The following is a 17009-nucleotide window of genomic DNA, read 5'->3' on the forward strand; positions in this document are numbered from 1 at the left end:
TATTTATCCAGTGCAATCCATAATTGCAGTGGCCATCTATGACTTCAAATTATCTGGGAGGGTCCAACGTTGGCAAGTTTAAGACTTGACTTCAATTCCCGGAATTCTCCATCCACCCAAAGTTGCCAAGATTGGACACCCTCGCCTAGAGTTCCAGACGTGCATATTTTTCAGCAAAACTGTTGTAAACTGCAGACATGTGACCGTGGGATGCTGAAAATAGTTGTAAATGCAGCCATGGTGCTGACGCCCTGGGCTGTGGAGGGGGCCCAACCATCACAACTTTGAATCTGGATTGTAAATCTGCTTTAAAGACAGTTCTAGCTTTAAATGGTCATTAGGCAACCCGTTGTAAATCAAGGACCATCTGTATGGGTATTAAGCAGGGAATTCTCCAGAAAGCACCATAGTAGGGACCACGAAGGTCCAATCTCGTCCTTTCACCCCGCTTTTCTTCTCCCTTGAGCATGTCACTTGTAAGCAAGGAAGCTTAATACAGCTAGTCCTCGACTTACGAGTTCGTTTAGTGACCGCTCAAAGTTACAGGGGCACTTACGACCGTTTTTCACACTTATGTTGCGGCATCCTCATGGTCCGTGTGATCAAAATTCAGACGCTTGGCAACTAACTCCTAGTTATGATGGTCGCAGTGTCCCGGCGTAATGTGATCCCCTTTTGTGAACTTCAGACAAGCAAAGTCAGTGGGGGAAGCCAGATTTCACTCCACAACTGTTACTCGTTTGACAACTGCGGTGGTTCGTTGAACAACTGTGGCAAGGAAGGTCGTAAAATGGAGCAAAACTCACTTAACGAATGTCTCGCTTAGCAACATCGATTTAGGCTCAATTGGGGTTGAATGTTGAGGAGCACCTGCAAGAACATTTCTTCCTTTAGGCTAGGGGTCCTCAACCTGGACAACTTTAAGACTTGTGGACTTCAACTCCCAGAATTCCTCAGCCAGCAAAGCTGGCTGAGGAATTCTGGGAGTTGAAATCCCCAAGTTTTAAAGTTGCCCAGGTTGAGGACCCCTGGCTTAGTCAATGGGCTCACATCACACCCATCTGTACAATTTGGTTCCTTTGCCAAGAAAAGCTGCTAGCAAGATATGCTTCACAACCAGAAAGCAGGAGCGAGGCAGTGGGATGGCTTGTCGGTGTGTGTGTGTTTGTAACTGATTTGATGGATGGTGGGAAGAGGGGAGTGCCTGAGAGATCTTTTAGGTTGGGGAATCTGCATTCAGGCAAGGAAGGATCGTGCTGCGGGGGGGGGGGGCGGGCTGGCGGACCCCAAAGCTGGACCTTGTGGGAAAGCGGCAACCTTTCCCCTCCTCTCGGGGGCTCAAAGATGTGGGAATAAAACCGCTGCCTTTCAAGAGAAAAGAGCAGGTACTTCAGATCTCCTCGTCAAAAGCAAGAGGGCTCAGCCACGCTGGGGGAACCCAGGGAGGACGTTTTCAGAGCAGAAAACACCTCCTCCTCTCTCCCTTTCTTACAAACTGCTGGTTTCTCCCGGCAGTGGGGGGCTTTGGCAGCCAACGTCCTGACCTTGCGAGAGGGGAGAACACTGCCTAAACCTTTTAAAATGCTGCAACTCCATCGAGGTCCTATTCAGTTGCTTATTTTTTGACGGGAACACCAACTACGGTCATCTTCTCACATTTCTATGGAGTTTAAAAAAAAAAAAAACACGAGTGAGGAAAGGGCCATTGAAGGGATGTTAAAACATGGGACACGTATGCCCAGCGGGAAAGGTTTCCTGGGCATCAGCAAGAGTTGGAGGTGGCCGTACTTTAGGCAAAATAAACGCAAAGGTTTTAGAGGAGAGGCTCTGGGATTTTTCTCCTCCGCTGGCAGGGAGACCTGTCCGTAGCAGTTAGGGGAGAAAAACTGCCCTTCATCTTCTCCATGACCTGACTTTACACGGAGAAGTCTCCACGTTCTCCATCCGAGAACATTTAACGGAGGGATGTCCAACCTGGGCAACTTTTAAGACTTGTGGACTTCAACTCCCAGAATTCCCCAGCCAGTCATGCATCACTGAAGACCACAAGTCTTAAAGCTGCCCCGCTTTATGCTGTCCCTGATCTATTGCTTCAGGTGAGGCTGATGGATACGGACCTCCACACAGCACTCTGAGACAGATCAGGTAACAGGGAAATTTGGAGGGTTTATGAGCAAGGATGATCAGCTCTGATAACCTGCAGTCTGTGGGAAAAAAATAATTTTTCATTCAATATTAGTGGAAATGAGGACAAGCAATCTAAGCATGAGAATATTTTCAGACTAAGGCAAACCAATCTCAACTGACCTCTTTTTTCCTCTTGGTCTTTTACTGCAACCAGGACAGGCCCAGACTTAAAATTCATCCGTATAAGTCATTGTACAGTGTATGGAAAACGGTGCAGCACTGGATAAAACTCTCAAAAACAACGATTAAAAAGGTTAACCATCGTTTAGTTTGGGGGAGATGTACAGAAGATTTATTTAATTTGGTTTCCTGTTTCCTATTTACATTTCACTTTATCACATTCTACTTTGCTACTCTAGGATAACAAGTCACTCGATACAGAGACAGACCCATTATAGTAAAAAATGAAAATTTCATTATAGAACAGAAGTGTGGACATTACACTCCTGAAAAAGCCAGCTCATATTTTTTTAAACACGCTAAAATTCGGAAAGTTTGTTCATTTGAATTTAAGGAAGTCGAGAGATGCACTAATAGGATTCTAAAATTCTGATTAGCAGTCGTTTTGTAGTGTTCTGGACTGGACTTAATGCTTTGCTTTAAAAAAAAAAAACCAAGACAAAAACACTGGTGAGAGGCAAGCAGCAGCAGAATTAAATCTCACAAAATTAAGATAAGTGACTTCCCTCGCACAACTCTGACTGGTGATGCCACCCAACAAGCTCTGAAGGACGCAAGAATAAATCACTGCAACCTTTTAAAACCATACTTAGGTCACCCGTAGCTTTCATGCCATTTAAAATAAAATGGTTAAAAAACTAGTGTTATTTGGTGGGCTACCATGGACAGATAAGTGGGAAGCTGGCCAAAGGCGCGGGAGTTGGTAATATGGAAGGGACTGAAAGCCAAGCTTTGCCCGTCACCGGTGGAGGTGCTAATTGTCCAGGTTTAAGAAAGAGGTGATTGCTACCAAGTCAGAGTCAGTGGAACCACTGTGGCCGGTGACGCTGCCAAGCTAGCTTCTGAGCAGAGGAAACGGACTTCACGCTTCGCCTGCGGCTTCTTCTAGGCGTAAGTTCCCCCGGTGATGAGCAACTCGTAAGCAGGATCCCGACTCCTCCTGCAGAGGACAACGCAGGCACAGAGCATGCCCAGCAGCTACAAGGGGGAAGAGAAGGAAACGGAGTACTGAGCAGCATGATTTAAATTAAGAATTGGTTTTTGGTAAGCTGACTGGGGACGCAGAGACACAATGCAGATTGCAACCTACTTTGCTTCAGGACATCTGGGCTCTACCCTTGTTTGGTTCTGCAGCCTGGAATTACTTTTGCCCCTGCAAGACAAGCCCCCTTAAAAACAATCCTGAGTTTATTCTGTGGTTTTATTGAAAAGAAGGTGATGGGGTTGAGGGGTTGTTGTTGTTTGCTTGTGTCTGCTCATCTAAGGCTTTTTTCCCCTTCTTTTTTACAACAGTTGTAATGTCCTGACATTTGTGTGCTTTGTGTCCAAGACGCTATTTACACGGACCTTGAGAAAACACAGCTGAGCTATAAATCCTGGAAATGACCTCATTTCACATTTTTACAAGGTTGCAATTATGTTTTTTTGTGCTCAAAAGCTGTAAACTGTCATCAAATATTAGCCGACCTTGCTGGAACGGCCTTAACTATTTGCAACTTTTCGAAGGGCGTTTATGCGTCCAAGCAGAGAAAATTAAGAGTTTTATTTTTAATCTAAGTAGAAGAAACCAGAGTGCTGAACTCTACCTGAATAGCAGCAAATGCCAAGGCAGCCCAGATAACGTACATCATGATCTCCTGTAGCTTCTTTACCACCAACACTTTACACCCCTGAAAAACAAAGGAGTCTGTCAGTTGAGGAAACTATTTTTCAAGCTGAGTAATGCTGCATTCTGGAACAGCTGCAATCTCCCAACACTTCGATATCCACGGAATTTATAAAATGTATATTTAATTGTATTTTTTTAATATGTATGAGGGCAGTAGTGACAGTCATTTCTAACTAAGCGTAGTAAAGGTAAATAAAAAAAATACACAACATAATACAAAGGGAAAGACACACACAACATAAGCAGGTACCGGTAAATTATAATAATCAAGGCAAGACACTTCCTTATACAATGTAACAATAGAAAGCAAATTTAATTACTGCCCAAACATGCCCCCACACAACATATAGGAACTATATTCTATGCAGTACATTATAAGGGCGGCATTGTGGCCTAGTGGCAAAGATGCTCGCCTCTCACTCAGAAGGTTGAGAGTCCAATCCTCGGTCACGGCAGAGGTTTCTATCCTGAGTTGGAAAGGAAAAATATTTGCTACGAACTCCGCGTGGCATCAGGAAGGGCATCCAGCCAGTAAGCGCTCAGCTCCATCCAGCTGCCCTGACCCTACCCCAAATTAAGGGATTACAAGGTCAGAAAAAGGAGTTTTATTTGCAGTATATTATAAAAGGGCTGGAACAGTAGCAGAATGGTATGGACAACAGTGGGAAAATAGCATTGAAAGCTGCTTCTTATAAAGAGTTTATAAATGTCTGAATTCTCCAAGGTGGGACAAAAATATTTTCAAAATGAAGTCCTCTAAAACGGGGGTCCCCAACCGTGGCAACGTGAAGACTTGTGGACTTCAACTCCCAGAATTCTCCAGACAGCCTGCTGGCTGGGGAATTCTGGGAGTTGAAGTCCACAAGTCTTCACGTTGCCACGGTTGGGGACCCCTGCTCTAAAAGAATGAAGCCTATATAGAGAGGGCACGCCCAACCCATATAGAGATGACCACTTGATTTCTAATTAAACAATAGGATCTTAATTAACAGAGCTACAATGGCATGGTTATCGGGCTGGATTAAAATGAAGATCTGGACTTGCACAAATCCTTAGTCTCCTTCCAACATAAGCTTTTATCGACAATCTGGCAAAATGAAGACAAGACAGTAACCTCAGAATAAAGGTCTGCAGGACGAGCTAAGCTTCCCGTGCAGTTGCTGACAGAGGCCTTGCAACAGCTGAGGGGCACACTGTGGTTTTTCGTTTCTTTGAACCAGGCGGTCACTTCCCAGTCGGTGAAGTTGTGGATCCCACAGCAGTGCAGCTGCAACAGAATGCATCCAGAAAATGAAGTCTTTTTTTTTTTTGAGAACTCATGCAATACTTTCAGGCACACGATTAACTAAAACACGGATATCCAACCTTTGCAACTTTTTCAGACCCGTGGACTTCAACTCCCAGAATTCCTCAGCCAGCTAAATAAATAAACAACACCCCACCCACACACAATGTTTGGGAGCAGGAGGACTGCATCTCTCTTATTTGCAATTATATCTAATTCTGCCCAAACCACAGGGTCTTTTCCCTTTCCAAAATGACTCAGAACGTTGACAAAGGCTGGTTTCAAAACACACAGCGTCATCTGGGAAATGTCATGTTTTCTCTCCCAGCAGCATTTCTGCAGGGTCTGTCATTATCACAGATGTTGCCCTCCATCCGTTTGAAGAATCCGCACGTGGCAAGGCTTGTTTTCTTCCCGCACCCTTCAGATACCCACAAACAAGCAAGATCTTCCTCCAGGGGGAGAGTATACTCTAACTCCCCAGCAATTTTAAAAGAAGATTTAAAAATGTGTAAAACCAAATTAAACCGGAAATTAAGATTAATACTAAAATCTTAATAGATGCATTGTTTCATTAATAAATGGAATTTATTCCTTACAGCCGGTCCTTGCTTAGAGACTACAATTGGGACAGCCAACTCTGTCGCCAAGCACCAGGGTGGCTAAGTGGAAGTGACAGGCTTTACAATGTAATTTCCCATTTGGTTGTTAAGTGAGTCACTGAAGTCATAAAGCGAGACATCATGGAGTGGCAGTGGCTTGGGGCTTCACTTCTGCTTTCTCCATTAGGGGCTTGTCGCAAGTTGGCTAGAAACCATGCTATGCTGCAAGGGCTCATTGCAAAGCTGTTGTTTTTAACACCATCACAACTTTGAAAGGTTGTTAAATGAGATAGCAAGCACAGCTCGTTATCAGTACATGCAGCCTAAGCTGGCTTCCAGCCCCCAAATACCCTCTAAAATCTGGGCCTGGCCCATGCTGCTTCTGACTGCAGCAGAGAAGGGCGAAACACAAAGAAAGAGACATCAGCAAGAAGGGTGAAGAGAAAAGGTCAAGTTTCCTGAGGACAGACAAGGAAGGAAGGAAGGAAGGAAGGAAGGAAGGAAGGAAGGTTGGTTCTGTACATCATCTAGTAGCTGTGGTGTCATGGGAAGGGAGGGCCTGTACTGGAGGAAAACAATTTCTGTACCTTTGGCACCAACAGCTGTGTTTGTACTGACTCTTACCTGCCTCTGCACATAATCAATCGCCCGGCTGGCAGCATCTGGGTTTGTTCCATTGTACGTGTCGTACACTTTCTTAATGCTGTGATCCACTTCGGCCTCCACCTGATAGAACAAACACAGGTTAAACTTTCTCTCTGTGGGCAGCAGGAGCCTGCTACCCCAGCCGGCCATCCAAACTGACCCAGTGCTTTGCAGAAAGGCTTTGTGTGGGGTTGGCTCTAAAGGGCTTCTTGAATGCTATCATTTGTCTTCTTGAGATCTCCTGGCCAAGCTCTGTTTTCTGTATCCCACAAGTCTAGAGGGACAAATGGGTTGAATGCTGGGTATTTTCTCCTATCCATGTTGCTACATTTCTGAAGCTGGTCAAAGTCTCTATGTTCCCAGACACCCTTAAAAGCAGCAAAGTCCCCAGGGATTTATTTCAGAGCTTTAAAAAACATTTTCTACAGGACTTTAAGACTTTTTTTTAAAAAAGGGAAGGAAAATCCGTATTTTTAACCCTTGTGTAAAACATTCAACTGCTTGGCTTGCAACATTATTGAACTCCGAGGATTTCTGATTACTTCTCAAGAAGCACGTTGCTTTTAATTTAATCCAAGAACTTCCCACAATTTTGCTTCACAAAACCACAGCTGGTATCAAAGCTCGAATAAAGCTACCAGAGCTAATTATGTATCAGCACTTCAGAAGAGAGATAATTACCTTTGCTCTGTAGATGTAGCCCAGAACCACTACCACCACTTCTGTGATGAAAACCAACAGAAGAATGATCACAAACTGGAAGAAAGAAATAAAATTTATGTTCATTCACAAGCATAACGAAATATACACATTGCTATTTTTGGCTGTTGGTCCATTCCCTTCAGGTGAAGGGACAAAGGTAGACTCTCTAGCTGAACTATATATTTCAACTTAAAAACTACACAGCAAGAGCAGGCTATAGCAATACCCAGGAAATCAACGGGATGGGGAATAAGAACCAGGGATTTATCAAACTCCTTTTAGTTGATCAGGAAGCCAGCATGACAACATAAGAAGCTAAACTGCTCACCAGGTTCCTAATCGTCAATCATCTGCCCAATTCCTTGCAGGGCCTTATTTCTGTGATTTTAACACGAATGAGCCTCTGTTTACACACCTCTTTTACAAGACCAAATTCTTAAGGTATTTGGAAGCATTTATGTATTGATCATCTAAAGAAACTGATAAAAACAGCTTTGCTTCTTGTTTTGCTGCTGAAGATTTTTTTTTTATAAAAGGAGACTGTTTTATTATTCATATCACAAGAACAACTTCAAAGGCTGACTAACTTGGGGGGAGGGAAGAACAGCACAGGACTGCTTACATTAATGTATAATGGGCTTTCTAGCATTTCAAACGCAGTTTCCCCCCCCCTTGAGCTAGAGATACCCGAATGGAATCCGATATGCCTTGTAGGCAGGCTGATGCTTTACTCATTAATAAGGTGTTCGGTTTCAGATGCATCTTTCTGCTGCTTTAACCAGGTTACAGTCTGCTGTAGGAGCTGACAGTGTATATTTCAAAGAGGCCAAACAAAAATGTACAAAGTCAGCTGGAAGGCGGTGTGTGCGCGTGCGTCCAGAGAAAGCCCATCACACAGGAAATTGCTTCCTAATATTAAACTTACCGTGGCGAGGCCACAGCGGCTTTCCCGGATTGTGGCACAGCAGCCAATCAGACCGATGATAAATAAAAGTGTCCCCACCGCTATGATGACCACTGCAGGGATGAGCGTGTAGACATCTTCAAAGAAGTGATCGTAGTCATCGTAGGTGATGAAGACGTAAGCCCCCACATAGCACAGGATGCCTGCAGCAGCCTAGGAAACAAAGGAAACGAAGAAAAATAAAAGCCACTCAGAAGACCTCCTTGGTCTCTACCACTAAGGCTGACCCCGGTATTGTAAGCTCAAGTTTGGAAGAGGGGGATTGGGGGCAGGAGAGTTTTTCTGTTATTCCATGCTTTGTAATTCGCATTACGCAATTCCACAGTGGCAAGTACAGCCTGCTTAAAGTTACAAGCCAATGGTTAAATGTGACGGTAACTATGACCTATTCTTTGAATTTGTATGAAGATGCCCTTAACAGATATGCCCGCATTTCATTTTTCATTCAATATCAGTGGAAATAAGGACACACAACCGAAGCGTTTACCCTAACTACTGAGAAGGAACTTTTCAAACCAAGAAAAAACATCAATTGGCCCTCCTTTCCCCCCCCCCTCTGTTTTTTACTGCAGTTAAGACAGGAGTAGACTTAAAATTCACATCACTAATCCATGGATGTGAAAGTTGGACCATAAGAAAGGCTGAGCAACAAAGAATGGAGGCCTTTGAACTCTGGTGCTGGAGAAGACTCCTGTGAGTCCCCTGGACTGCAAGGCGATCCAACCGGTCAGTCCTAGAGGAGATCAACCCCGACTGCTCTTTAGAAGGCCAGATCCTGAAGTTGAAACTCAAATACTTTGGCCACCTAATGAGAAGGACTCACTGGAGAAGAGCCTAATGCTGGGAAAGATTGAGGGCAATAGAAGAAGGGGACGACAGAGAATGAGATGGCTGGATGGAGTCACTGAAGCAGTAGGCGTGAATTCAATGGACTCCAGAAGATGGTAGAGGACAGGAAGACCTGGAGGAACATTGTCCATGGGGTCGCGATGGGTCGGACACGACTTCACAATTAACAACAACAATAATCTCAAAATATGTTTGGAGGGAAACCAGCCTCTTCTGTCCTGGGAAGGAATCAAAAGCACATGGCGACAGTCATGGGGATCTATTTGCAAAAAAACACATTAAAGCAGAAACATTTCATTTCCCTATATGGTAGAGAAGTTTCAAGATTATGAGTTAAATCACCCCACCAACTTTGTCCAAATGCTTATCGACGATCGGTGTGCATAAACTTGTACCAACTTGCATGTATAGTTCCAGAGTCAGATCCTGGACTAGGTTGGGAAAAACTGCCAGTTAAGCTTTAGATCTGTTGCCAATTACTCCAGATGTTCTTTAGATGGAGGAAAGCTGTGCTCGCACACATTATGCCACAACTTAATTATGGTTTATTGAATAAATCAACACTGACTGGCACAAATACTCAACTATAAACAACTGTTTATGAGCTACAATCACTAATTTCACACAACACAATACAGTAAGCCAAACTCAAAAGCCAAGCCAAACGTGCGCATTCTGTGTGAGCCAAATAAGGTACATGTGGTGTCTAAGCAAGGATCAAAGATTAACTCAGCAATGATTCATCAGTCATAAATCAGTTGCTGAGGCTTTTAATCTCTCTATTTATAGTATTGTGACAGTAACATAAATGGAATGAACCTATTCCCATGAGCACGAATTAATACAGCCAATGGTTTTTGTACACAGTCAACCAAGAAATTCAAATTTTTAGAGTGCAACATTTTAAGTTCTTTCGGATTTGAGAACCAGCCAAGAGATGGGGAATACTATAATTATTAACGGTTGCCTAGCAATGGAGCACAAAAATAGCTTGTTAATGGTATCATCTCTCTCATCATTAGAGATGCTGGATGGCGAAAAAAAGAAAAGAAAAGAAAAGGAAAGCCTAGAAAGATTCTGGAGCAGACTCCTCTCTTCCTTTTGTACTTTAATGACATATCTGTATTTTTTGCCATCACAAAAAAGCCTCAGATTATCAGGTCCTAATTTATTTAGGCACTAATTTGTTAGATTTCATTAGAAGAAAAAATAATCCACTATATAACTTTATATAAATCAATACGCATTTAACAAAACATGATCTGTCTGACATCACCTCAAGTAAAGAAGACACAGAATCTATGACTTTGCATTAATGCAGTACTGTAATTAAGAGCATCTTATGCAAGCTTTCATTTGTTTCTGCATATAGATTTCGTTTTCCTATTTTACAACTGGGCATAATGTATCCTACTCATGACAGCTCCTAGTTCTGTCTGTCTGAGCTACTTGAAGGATGTATTTGAAAATTAAAAAAAAAAAATGTTCCTGAAGATGAATTCTTCTGGACATCACCAAAGGCTTAGCCAGGTCAGTATTCGGTTTTCCTTACGTGTCTGACCAGGTTTTGGAAAGCCGACACACAAAACAGTCTTTCATTGACTTTCTCAGCAACTGGCATTTCAAAACACAACATTTTTGAACATCAGGACTGGAAAAAGAGGGTAGAAATGATCAACATCAGTCAGAACAGTTATCAGTTACAAAGGCATTTCTCTCAAGAAAGGCCCACTTTGTTAAGGGTAGAGATAAAGTGCAGCAGAGACATGGAGCAAAATAAAAGAGAAAGGTATGCAGAGGGAGAGAAAGATCTGAACAATGCCCTTATTCTCTGCTGTGCTGGGTCACATGGCTTTGTAATCTGAACTGAATCTTCAGCGCTACCAGGTTCCTGGATTGTACAAAGGAAACCACCTTCCAAGGTGGTTATGCAATTCAAAACGGCTATGAAAAAGTATCTGGAGAAATGCCTAGATCGACACATTTACTGATGCATTTCAAGCAACTATGGCCCATTGTTCCCAATTAAGGACTCTCCCAAAACTGTGTTCAAATTACGTTTAGCGAGAACATTAGTAGAGGTTCTCAAGTTTCTATCTAGTAATAATTCATGGATTTGGAGCCCAATGAAACCTGTTCATTGATGCAGCCGTAGCTGAGGTACATACATGTGACAGTATTTATATGTTTTTCTGGAAAATGGCCAGTGGTTTGAGTACAATTCAAAGTTTGTTACATGCTATATGAACACTAACTTGGCCATGTTTTAAAACCTATGTTCAATTCAAGTAAGGTCTTAGGCATGCTGACCGATGAAAGGCTAGCTGGGAAATACTTCCTTTATGAAAAATAAAATAAAATCTTAGGCATGTGGAGCAATAAAAGGCTAGGAGGTGAAAACGCTTCCTTTATATTAACACATTTGTTAATATAAAGAGGAGTCCTATTGGATTTTACTATCAAGACAAGTGAGTTTTTCCATAGCAGTTGAGCAAGAGACAGCTCCTTCTTAACCCAAAAAAGCAAGACAGGAAACAACTATTTGGCCATCCCAGCACCTGACAATTCAACATTATACATACAGGCTCTTGTGATTTACAGCTGCCAACAGGACTATCTGTGCTCCATTTCATTAATCTGCTTCTACAGTTGTCACACATTTCTATTATTTTTACAGAGTTGTACATCCAGGCCATCATTACTCAAAAGAATAACAAATTATAGAGATTCCTGCAGGAAAGCACTGTAAATCTTGTGGCATCTTATAAAGTCTTAGCAATTTATTTTCACACACGTTTCTGCAGGTCCCAGTCCACTTCATTAGATACAAGGAAAAATTAGAAAGAATCTGTACATTTTAGCATTTAGTGTTCTTTTATTTTCTTTTATCATATTTTGCCACAATGACTTCTGTAAATCAAGGGATCTGAATCTTTTTGTTTCCAATCAATTCACTAGATATCTCTTAGTCCTATTACTTTTTCCACTTAGAACAGCGGTTCTCAACCTATGCGTCGCGACCCCATTTGGGGTCGAACGACCATTTTACGGAGGTCGCCAAACAACGCGATCCGCCATTTTTCCCCCTCAGGGGGTGCCGCCGCGCATGCGCGGCGCGTTAGTGACGGGGTTTGCCGTCACACAAAGGTTGGGAACCGCTGACTTAGAAGATGATGAACTGTAATTGTAATGGCTGAATGATTCTAACAGTACTATATTTTCATTCAAAAGACTAGTTTTCACACAAACATTTTAGCAAGCTATGTGAAAAATTAGCAGCAGTAATGCAGTATTTTTTTTTCATAAACCCTTAACTGATACTGATGATGTGTGCCTGCTACTTCAAGCATTTCTAAGTTTCCCTGGGAATTATACCATATAATTCACTTCAGGAATACTAGAGTCACAGAAAATGAACTTAGAAAAATGCCCCTGTCATTGTTTTTCTAATAAATAAGCTACTCTGTGAAGGAAAATCTATATTATAGACCACTGTCTGTTTAACTATCCTCACAAAAATGTACCATTTAGCACTTTCAGGATGATTTAAGAACATCTAAAAGTACTTCCTGCTCATTGACTTATTTCTTAAAGCACAGCAAGCCGTGTTCTAACTTTTTGTAGTATTAAACATTTGTTCAGCACATGAAATTTCATTTAGCTTATGACAAACCATCTTTGTGGTCTAAAAACAAAAAACAGAACAAATCAGAAAAATCACATGCGTTTCCACTTACAGTAATTGCTGAGCATGCAGTTACTTTGTTTTTTGCAAAACATACAAATCTTATTCGTAAGCCTTACCAAGAAGGCCAAAATTACACAATCATACAAAAGAAATGTTTGGGTGTTTTATAACACTACCTTAAAATCTCAATGTTATCCCCATTATGGCTGGCTGAGGAATTCTGGAAATTGAAGTCCATAAGTCTTAAAATTGCCAAGGCTGGAGGCCCCTGTTCTAGAGAATGTACCGCTCACAAAAGTGATATCTAAACCAGTTTAATTACCTTTATCTGATATACTTAGAACATAGTCCACGTTATGTTTAAAGAGAATTTTTTAAAAAATCTGTTCAGACTGTTCAGTGCATCATGAAAATCAGGGTGATGTAATGGTGATATGTTGAATTAGAAGGGCACCCAGTTTCAACATCCCCTTCAATCATGGAAGATCCTAGCTAACTTTAGACCAGTCATTTTCACTCAGCCCAACCTACAAGGCTGTTACAGGGAAAAACTAGAAGAAGAGGTGATCTGTAAGTCACCTTGAAGTCCTGAAAATAACATAGAATAGAATGAATATAATTAAGAGCCTCGTGAAGATAAAAGTAAGTTGCCATCAGAGTTCCTTTGCAGTTCTTTCACAGCATTTCAAAAGTGCAGTCAAAAAACTAGAAGACCAATCAGGGCTTTATCTGATATTTAGTTAATATACAAATAAGGGATATATCTATATGGGAATAATCATTCATCACTGAAAAAGCTGGACATTAACTGTTTAAAAAACCATATAAGCATTACTCACAGCAATATTTTTGTTTGTATAGCTTTAAGGCCTTCTTTGCCCCTTTCTAAGGTCTATTTTTAAAATAGCTGGGAGAATGAATCTGGAATGACAGGAATTAAATTCCAACTCATCAGCTCCAAAAGTCTGCACTGTTTATTTACTATCATGGTTTGAAGCTATGTTCTTTCAAGCAATCAGCTCTTGTGACTCCCAAGTTCATAGCACGATGCTCTTCCTCTTTTATCCAGCTTAACTGCATTCTTGCTGTACTAACATGTACACATCATTTTAATATGCTCTACAAATGCAGAACATTTCAAATTATTTTGAAATATCAAGGAACAAACTGAAATTTGATTGGAAGGAGCTCATGTAAGCGGCAGAGATGGCCATCCTTGAGAAATGTGATCTGTGCTGGTCCTTCATCCATTCATATTTCTCTAGGCTGGGATTAACCCCAGAAGTTATCTGTTGCTAAGCAACCATGGTAGGTTCCTGGTCTCTAAACTGAGGGAAGAAAAGCTGGAGCAAAGATGTGAAGCTAGATGGGAGAGGCCCAGATGGATTCACAGGAGGGGATCAGCTTTCCTTGCCAGCTTCGATAGCGCTATTTACTATTCAACCTTACTTCTCCGTTTGTTATATATACAGGGTTCCTCTAAAATGGCAAGGAAATTAGGAAATGAGACTCATACAAACAGTATAGCTCACAGCAGTATCTTCGGCATAGTGTAAAGTTCAAATGGCATCACTAACTAGGAGAAAATTTACTTCTGTGACCTCATACATAGCAATTTTCAATTACTTGCTCTTTAGCAATTTCTGTGATCTTCTACATGCAGCACAAACATAGCCCTGTTAGTCTATGGTCACAAAAACATCTGGAGTTTGGCTGATTTCAAACTAACACATTTTATTAAAAGGCATCGGTTTCTGTGATATGCAGCTCACACTATCGGTCTATGCATCCAATAAAGTCAGCTGCAGTTTTTAAAAACTTACACTATTTAATAAAAGGTGCTACCAGAGTTCTGAATGAGGGGTCCTTGGTGCCCTCTGAGCTTGGTTGTTTTCTTGCAGACGTTTCATTACCCAAACTAGTGCTCTGATGAAGTTACCTAGTTTGGGTAATGAAACATCTGCAAGTAAATTACCACGTTCAGAGAGCACCGAGGACCCCTCACATCAACCCTGAGCTACAAATATTCTCCCTTATTGAGACTTCTGAATTTTCCTTCCAGAATGACAAAGAGCCATTTAGGCGACCAAGGCACCCCCCCCCCAAACTCCACACTGCAGGACTCTAAATTAAATCCTCCCTGAGTGATGGCTGTCTAGTTGCCACAATGAAAGGAGCCCCAGAATAAAAGGCAGCCTTTTGAGCCTTTCCATTCTCTTTTATCTCCTTCCACCCCCTTGCCATCCATGCCCAGATTGGCCGAGGCCAGATTAAAGCCCGAGACGGCTGATCTACTTTAAGGATGAACTGAATGCAAGGCTAAGGACGCCTGCAGCCTTAATAAGGCTTTCAGCCCAGTGGAAACTCTGCTCTTAAAAGCAGACAAAGATCTTGTCTGAGGAGAGGGTGACACAACCAAGAAAAGAGGTATTGTCTTTTTTTTTTTTTTGTCCTTGGTCCAATTCCCAAATCACATCTGAGCTCAACATTTTGGAGCAGGCAGATCCTCTGGGTTACTTCCTGTAATAAATTGAGGTTTGCTCATCAGACCCTCCTGCTCCCATTTTTTGTGACTCCCATTCCAGAGACAGTATCCCATGTTGTTGTTGTTTTTGGTAAGTATGGGGGATGCTCATCTTGCCTCCTCCCAAGGAGGCTGGAGTGCCCTTTATTTCTTTATGGCATCGCCCAACAATCAAATGAAACAACGATTTATCCATCCATCCATGACTTGGGATGAGCCAACCAAGTGCAGTTTTGCCTCCAACTGCCTTGGGAAGAGGCGTATCCCAAAAATAAGAATAATTTTATTAAGTTTGTTCTCTCTCTCTCTCTCTCTGCCTTGGGAAGAGGCGTATCCCAAAAATAAGAATAATTTTATTAATTTTGTTCTCTCTCTCTCTCTCTCTCTCTCTCTCTCTCTCTCCCCCCCCCCCCAAATCCTGTAAACTTAGCACTGATGGCCTAGATACGTTATTCATTTTCTTTTCTTAAAACATGGCTGCAGCCCATTCTTATCTTGTCTATATATAGAGAGACGGGTCAACTCTGTGCGGCCCATTACCAGCAAAGCTATAATCACCCGGAAACAATTAAGTTAAAAAAAAAGAAGAAGGAAAAACCTGGCACCTCCCCCCACTTTCCTATGTCGGAGGGGATCAAAAGAGGGCATTAAGAAGAGTCAACCCCCCCTTCCTGTGCGACTCTCAGGAGACGCCCCCCCTAAGGTAATACCTTCTTCCATCCCTCCCAGTCCCCCACCCGAACATTTATTTACTTCAAAACCTGGGTGAACCCCCCTCCCTTTAAATAAAGCCAATTCTGTGCAGCTCGCAACCAGCCCCCCCCCCGCCCACCGTAGAAACCCAGCAAGGATGAGCTCAAAAGGGAAAAGCCTGGCACCGCCCCACTTTCCTGGGGGGGGGGCGGGGACTGAGGGGATGAAAGGAGGAATAAAGAAGGCTCAAGGCCCCCCCCCACTTACGGGACCCTCCTCTCTCCCCCCTCCCCTTAAGGGAGGACCCCGGGCCTGGTCCCCCCTCCCCGTCAGGAAAGAGCGGGGTGTGCGGGGGGGGTCGCCCCCGGACTCCCCGGCCCCAAACCCTCCGAGGGCGGAAAGGAGAAGCCGAGAAGGGACCCCCGGGGCGGGCGGGCGGGGAGAGGGACGAGGCCGCCCCCCCCCCGCCACCTCAGGCGCGGGCTCGAGTGAGGCCTGGTCCCCGCCAGGGAGCGAGGGCGGAAAGGAAGGAGGGGCCCTCGCGAGCTCCCCGGGCCGCCTACCCAGAAAATGAGGTTGAGGAAGACGAGGACGGTCTTGGAGGAGGTGATGCCGCACTGCCCCATGTCCGCCGCCGTCCCGCGGCCTCCCGCCCCGCTCGGGCCGCCTCAGCCGCCTCAGCCGCCGCTCTCAAGCTCCACCCCTGCCCAGGACCCGGATGGAGGCGGAGCCGCTTCAGGAGCGGCGGGGGGAAAAGGAGGAGGGTAGGGACTTAAAAATGGCCTCTGGCCTCGTCACGTGACGGCGGCCCAGCTTGCGAGGCGAAGGGCGGGCCCGCCTGAATCTCCCACGTGATGCGGAGGGCTGCTGGGAATTGTAGTCCGGCCGAATGGAAGCTCCTTTGAGCCCTTATAGGCTTGGGATTTACAACGCCCAGCATTCCAAGCTGGAATAAGATTTGGGTTCTTTTAATTATTATTATTATTATTATTATTATTGATCATCGCACAGTCAGCCAGAT

At 43.3% G+C, this 17009-nt stretch overlaps 1 protein-coding gene across 1 annotated transcript; it reads right to left on the bottom strand.

Annotated features, from left to right (window-relative positions):
* Positions 1–2451: 2451 nt before the first annotated feature.
* On the bottom strand, positions 2452–16709 carry TSPAN3 (tetraspanin 3). The gene is made up of 7 exons (XM_039337619.1): positions 16552–16709; positions 8196–8387; positions 7250–7324; positions 6548–6649; positions 5151–5303; positions 3954–4037; positions 2452–3345 (listed from the first exon to the last, which is right to left on the bottom strand). Exons 1-7 carry the CDS (start codon positions 16612–16614, stop codon positions 3253–3255), a joined length of 762 nt encoding a protein of 253 aa, XP_039193553.1. The 5' UTR covers positions 16615–16709; the 3' UTR covers positions 2452–3252.
* Between the last annotated feature and the right edge of the window lie 300 nt (positions 16710–17009).

Source organism: Crotalus tigris, unplaced genomic scaffold (assembly GCF_016545835.1).
Source record: "Crotalus tigris isolate CLP2741 ecotype Arizona unplaced genomic scaffold, ASM1654583v1 scf7180000017683.1919423, whole genome shotgun sequence".
In the NCBI taxonomy this organism is placed as follows: Eukaryota; Metazoa; Chordata; class Lepidosauria; order Squamata; family Viperidae; genus Crotalus; species Crotalus tigris.

Coding starts and splice junctions, on each gene's coding strand:
- TSPAN3 (XM_039337619.1), bottom strand. CDS start 16,614: ATGGGGCAGTGCGGCATCACCTCCTCCAAGACCGTCCTCGTCTTCCTC. Junction 8,388..16,551: donor TCCTCAACCTCATTTTCTGG/GTAGGCGGCCCG, acceptor TTTGTTTCCTAG/GCTGCTGCAGGCATCCTGTG. Junction 3,346..3,953: donor TGGCATTTGCTGCTATTCAG/GTAGAGTTCAGC, acceptor TCCCCCTTGTAG/CTGCTGGGCATGCTCTGTGC.